Here is a 6267-nt window from a genome sequence, read left to right as displayed (position 1 = left end):
GGGGTCTGCAGGTTGGAGCCGACTGATCCGGGTTAGATGTGCATCTGGGAGCCGCTGGGTGAGGCCGCACGTTGTTAGGTGTTCTCTCCAGCTTCGCGGTGTGTGGGCCGTGTCCTGCTCTGAGGTGGATGCCGGTGCGCACAACCTGCGTGGGCCTCCTCCAGCCTGAGATACAAGTGTGTCTCATACAGATTATCTAAAAAAATTTTTTTAACGTTTATTTGTTTTTGAGAGACAGAAACAGAGTGCAAGTCGGGGAGGAGCAGAGAGAGAGGGAGACAGAATTCGAAGCAGGCTCCAGGCTCTGAGCTGTCAGCACAGAGCCCGACGTGGGGCTCAAACCCACTAACTGTGAGATCATGACCTGAGCCGAAGTCAGATGCTTAACTGACTAAGCCCCCCCCAGGCACCCCCAGAGTATCCTTTTAAACCTTGAGGCTCCTCCAGCCACCCTTTTGCAGAAAACCTGTTCCTTCTGCAATTATTTCTGCAAACTGGCGAAGAACGCCGGGGCTCAGTCCACGAGGTATTAGCCATTCCTGCTTCCCTCGGCCTCTCTGCCAGGCTTTCCAGGATTCCCTGCTGCTTTTCAGACCTGGTCCCTGCGGCCATCAGCACGCAGAGCTCCACACTTGGGCTTCACTGTTTCAGGTTACTTTTTAGTTGGTGTGCATATACTGGTCCTGCCCCAGAGCCCCTGGTTCCCCGCCCAGGCCTCCTCGATTAGCCCCTGGTCCCTAGTATTAAGCAGAAATCACCAGCCCAGACTCCCTGCTTCTGGGAGGCTCCTCTTGGAGGCCTTGATAGCTGTCCTGCCATAGAGTTTGTTTCATCCTGTTTGATCGCCCTAACTTCATACTTTAGGGGGCAAGGATTGGGGCTGTCACGTCTATTTCCTCCGTCCTGGTTTCTTACACAAATCAGCCCAGCCTCCCTCCCGCTGCCCCAACCTGGGACAGTTGTGCACAGGCCACGGTGGTCCAGAACGCCACCTGCAGATTTCTGCTCACTCAGAGGCGCACAGGCCTTGCTTATTTAAAATCTCAAAACGGGGAGATAACTGTGCCAAACTCATAGGATGGTAATGAGTGAAATGGGCTAACGCGTTGAGCACGTAGCTTGGTGCCTGGCACACGTACATGCTCACGGAGTCTCAGTATCTTTAGTGCTGCTGTTACCAGTAGGGGCTCTCTGGCCACAGGAGGTCTCTCTACAGCCCTCCCCACCCCCGCCGGAGCGCCCAGTGCGTCAGCCCTTGGCGGTGGAGACCCACCCGGCAGTTCTTTGCGGAACCAGGATCACCTGAGATTGACTACCTGTCGGGAGATCTTCCCGAAGGTCTCAACCTTGGCCCCGCGGACCCGCATTGCATGGGTGCATGATACAGCACTGAACCATTTTCAGGTAAACTCATGAAGGCAGCAAAATAAGTGGATGTTTTCAGAGCAAGGATAACAAAGGAGAGGCTTGAAATAACTGTTAAGTCTCCAGGTCTGACAGCAAGAAATTCATCACAACAGCTTTATTTGAACTTTCAAACTATTTACCATCAAAATATCAATGGCAGATGCTTATCAGCTGCTTTGGTTTGTGGGGTGCTGTGCTAAGTGCTTCCCAGCCCCGGGTGCTGAGCTAAGTGCTTTTCTCAGCCCAGGGTGCTGTGCTGAGTGCTTCCAGCCCCGGGTGCTATTCTAAGTGCTTTTCCCAGCCCAGGGTGCTGTGCTAAGTGCTTTACAGGTGCTTTGCATCCGTTACCCATCTGCAGTTAGTGCTGCTCTCATTTCCACCTAACAGGGAACAGAGGCTGGAGGGGGGCAGGGGGCGTTTGCCTCCAGCTATAGTCGGGAAGTGACAGATGAGAGGACTGAGCCCCAGACAATCCAGGGCCAGCGCGCAGACTGTGAACCGCCCACCCCCAAGACCTCCTGTCTCCCAGCCCACCTTCGCCCTGGGTGTGGATTCATCTCTACTGGGTGTGACTGTAAATCAAACTGAAGGACAGAAGCGGCACAAGAAATGACTGGAGTGCGTTGCGCCCACAGCGCAGCTCTGGTGGCCGAGTTAATCAGGCTGCGCGGGGGAGCTTCGCCCAGAGCTCAGGGGTTGTCAGCGGCTGCGTCCGCGCTATTCTGCCTGCGGCAAACTCGCTCTCTTCTTTTTCACGATGACGGCGACATCGTTTTTCAGCCTCCGCAAGCTGGACTCCAGCACGTCTCCAAAGTCCTTTAACTTCTGTGCCTGTTGCTGTACGAACGGTCGAAGTATTTCATCTTCCTCCTGGAAATGAAGGAACGGGGGAAAGGATAGCAGCCTCAGTGGGGTGCCCGGAAGTTCTGCCGGCGAGCTTCGTGGGAAAGTTGCCGGCAGAGGTGGTGAGTCCCCTGGCGGCCTGTCCAGCGTGGGGAAGGCCGCCCGCCCGGCCTTCGGTTGCCGCTGCTGGAGAGAAGGGCTCATTCAGATCGGAATGACCCACATGCCTTTAATACCGGGGGGAGTTCTGGGGTTTGCCAAAGACCGCGCGGGGGTGGGGGTGGGGGTGCGCCCGTCGGTAGCGGAGTGGGGGCTGCCTGCTGCGGGCCCCACCCCGGGGAGGCAGGTGCAGGGGCGCGGGTGGGCCCGAGTGCCCGCGTGCGACAGTGGAGCGGAGGGTGACCGAGCGTCCCTGCAGGTGGTTCCCGGATCACTAGTGAGATGGCAGCTGGGATACTCAGGCCATTGCTTCCAGTGTGTTTTCCATCCTGGTTTTCTCTTAAACGTCGTCGTTTATATTTTCTGAATACTACTCTGTGATGAAAAACAATACAAATGGGGTGTGGCTTTTTTTTTTTTTTAGCCTTGTTTACAGTGTCTTTCCCCTCATCAGTTTTTCTTTCTCTGCAATTGTGAGAGGCACACACGAGAACCCTTAATGTGTTGAAGGGAATACACCTGCGAAACACAGACCTCCGCAGGTCACACCCTCTGTCCCCCAGGAACAACCACTACTAGCCTGACTTCCGTGATCATCATTTTCTTGTGCCACCTGGAATGCAGCCTGAACCGTATATTTTGCCCGTTTCCTGTCCATTTACGGAATCCTACTGGATGGTATCTTTGGTGGACTTGGAAGTCAGCGCTGACGGGTGGTGCTGAGATTCATCGACTGGCGTGTGGCTAGGGTTCCCCGGTCCAGGAGGGGGGGGTGCTTCCCTGACCTCTCTTCCGCTGGGGTTTTCCGGTGCCGGGTTGTTATGGAGGAGGGGGGGATTAAGAGCAGCTGGGGCATACATGCCTGGGTTTCTGCAGAATTTTTCAGCCGGTCCCTCATCTGAACCACAGAATAGGAAATGATCCGAGGGGCTATTTTCTCAATTCTCTCAAGAATGGTGTATAACTAGAATCATCCCAGTACGTGGGGGACAAATCCGTGCATTGAGAGCCTAGTGAGGTGGTTCTCGGACTTCAGTTCCCAGGCAGAATCACCTGGAGGGCTCGTTAAAGCACGGACTCCTGGGCCTCACTCCAGGGCTCTGGTTTAGCAGGTCTGGCAGGGGCCCTGGGGTTTGGACCTCTAAGACCCCAGATGATTCTGGAGCTGCTAGGCAGGGGGACCACCCTCTGAGAACCACTTCTTGGGGGCCTTGGGGCCGAATCCTCTGCAGAACCAGCTGACTCTGCGAAGAGCTGAGTCGCAGGCTTCTAGGGTTGATGCATTTTCCCACTTTTATTAGGTAAGTGGCAAAAAAATTTTTTTTCTAAGTGGTCGAACCAATTTAAACTCCTCCCGGCAATGCGTGGGTTTCTGTTGCTTCATCCCATCATCACAGCTGGGTATTTTTAGACCTTTAAGTTTTGCCAGCATGGTGGGTTTATAATACCATTTCACTGTGGTTTCAATTAGTGTTTCCCGAACTACTCAAGAGGTTAAGCACCCTTTGACGTGTCTATTGGCCTTTTTTTTTTTTTCTTTTTTTTCTGTTGGGCTGTTTTTCTTTTTGGTTTGTGTAGTTCTTTGCTTTGGATCTTAGTTCATTACATGTTAAACGTGTTGTGTGTAAATAACCTTTCCTGGCCTCTTTTGCCTTTATTTTGGTATCTGGGCCAAAGTGTACCATTTAGTGCAGGTGCATCTATCGGTGTTTCCCTTGACAGCCGGGTGTTTTGTCCTGTCCTGTCACCGCATGGTCATGATCATCTCTAGGCTTTTACCTTTTGCGGTTGAGTCCTTAGTTGTCACCTGGAATTGGTTTCTGGCTATAGTCTTAGGTAAGATTCCAATTTCATTTTGGAATGCATTTGTATGCATTTTTTTTTTTAATTTTTAAAGTTTATGTATTTATTTTGAGAGAGAGAGTGGGAGGAAGAGAGAGGGGATTGCAGGCAGGCTCCACAGTGTCAGCACAGAGCCCAGCACGGGGCTCAAACTCACAAAACTGTGAGATCGTGACCTGAGCTGAGATCAAGAGTCTGACGCTTAACCGACTGAGCCACCCAGGCGCCCCGGTATGTATTCTTAATTCTAGCACCGTTTGTTGTAAAATCCACCCTTGCTGCCGTCACCGCAGTCCCTCATCGGTCACATAGCGTGTCTCTGGTCCTGGGTGAATCTATTTCCGGGCCTTCTGTCTTTCTCCTTTGGTTACCTTATCCGCACTGGGCTGATACTTTGCTGTCTGTTACCATAGCATTAAAGTAAGCCTTGGCATCAGGTAGGGCGAGGCTTCCTACACTTGTGTTGGGTCTTGGCTGTTCTTTGCTTTCGCAATCCCATCTCAAGTATAGCATCATCTCGTCAGATCCCCTTACGTTTGGTTGGGTTACAGTGACTCTCAGGGGGACTCGAAAGAGTTGCAATTGCAAATCTTCCAAACTGTGGACACCTAGCACGTTTCACCATTTATTTAGATCTTCGTTAACATCGCTCAAGCGAAGTTTAACATTTTCTCCATACCAGGCCATAGTTTTACGGGCTTTATAGCACAGTTTTATGTTAGCTATAGGCCTAAGTACTTCATGGATTTGATGCAATGATAAATGGCATCTTTTACAAGGCAGTGCTGTTGGATGCTGTTATATTCAAATGCAGTTAATTTTTTTTTTGACGTTCGCTTATTTATTGTGAGACAGGGGAGGGGCAGAGAGTGAGACAGAGAATCCCAAGCAGGCTCTGCACTGTCAGCCCAGAGCCTGTCACGGGGCTTGAGCCCACGGACCATGAGAGCACGACCTGTGCCAAAATCAAGAGTAAGACACTCAACCAAGTGAGCCACCCGGGCACCCCTCAAATGCAGTTAATGTTTTGTTTTTTTTTTTAATTTTAACGTTTATTTATTTTTGAGGAAGAGAGAGACGGAGCATGAACAGGGGAGGGGCAGAGAGAGAGGGAGACACAGAATCTGAAACAGGCTCCAGGCTCTGAGCGGTCAGCACAGAGCCCGACGCGGGGCTCGAACTCACGGACCGTGAGATCATGACCTGAGCCGAAGTCAGATGCTTAACCGACCGAGCCACCCAGGCGCCCCAGTTAATGTTTAAATATTGATTTTCTTGGGGCGCCTGGGTGGCTCAGTCAGTTAAGCGTCCAGCTTTGGCTCAGGTCACGATCTTGCGGTTTGTGAGTTCGAGCCCCACATCGGGCTCTGCGCTCACAGTGCAGAGCCTGCTTGGGATTCTCTCTCTGCCTCTCTCTCTGCCCCTACCGTGCACGCTCTCTCTCTCTCAAAAAAACCCAAATATATGTGTGTGTGTGTGTGTGTATATATATATATGATTTTCTTTCCGGCAACTTTGTCATTCTAGTAGTTAATTTATAAATTCTTCTGGAGTTTTAATTTGCATACACAGGTCATCTGAGAATAATAACAGAGGCAGCATGGGGGTAGTAGGAGAGAACATAGACTGTGGAGGGACCCTTGCTGGGTTTGGAGGTTGGTCCTGCTAGTCAACTGGTTGTGTCCTCACCCAAGTTACTTAACCTGTCTTGTGCCTTAGACCCGTCATTTGTAAAATAAGGCTAATGATGGTACCGACGACATCGGGCTGTGAGAATTGAGTAACTGTAAAGCACTTAGTAAGTGTTGTATAAACATATGCTATTCTTGCTGTTACTTTTTCCCGTTTTCAACTTTATTCCTGTATTTCGTGCTCAAGTACAGTGTCACACAGAAGTCAAATTGGCTAGCATCCCGGACTTCTTCCTGATGTAAAAGGAAAAAAGCATCCAGTGCTACACCATTAGGGATCATGCTTGCTCTGTGCTTAAGTCTGCCTTCCTCAGATTGAGGGATG

At 51.1% G+C, this 6267-nt stretch overlaps 1 protein-coding gene across 1 annotated transcript in view; it reads right to left on the bottom strand.

The window, feature by feature from the left end:
• Nucleotides 1-425: 425 nt before the first annotated feature.
• The window catches only part of LOC125926021 (kinesin-like protein KIF28P), an 81003-nt gene continuing 75161 nt past the window's right edge, over nt 426-6267 (bottom strand). The window contains exons 23-24 of the mRNA XM_049635316.1: nt 2149-2277; nt 426-539 (exon numbers count right to left, since the gene is read on the bottom strand). Coding sequence (XP_049491273.1) covers nt 426-539; nt 2149-2277 — 243 coding nt within the window. The remainder of the gene's footprint in view (nt 540-2148; nt 2278-6267) is intronic.

The sequence above is a fragment of the Panthera uncia genome, chromosome F1 (assembly GCF_023721935.1).
Source record: "Panthera uncia isolate 11264 chromosome F1, Puncia_PCG_1.0, whole genome shotgun sequence".
NCBI lineage: Eukaryota > Metazoa > Chordata > Mammalia > Carnivora > Felidae > Panthera > Panthera uncia.
This window is presented reverse-complemented; position numbering and strand designations above follow the sequence as displayed.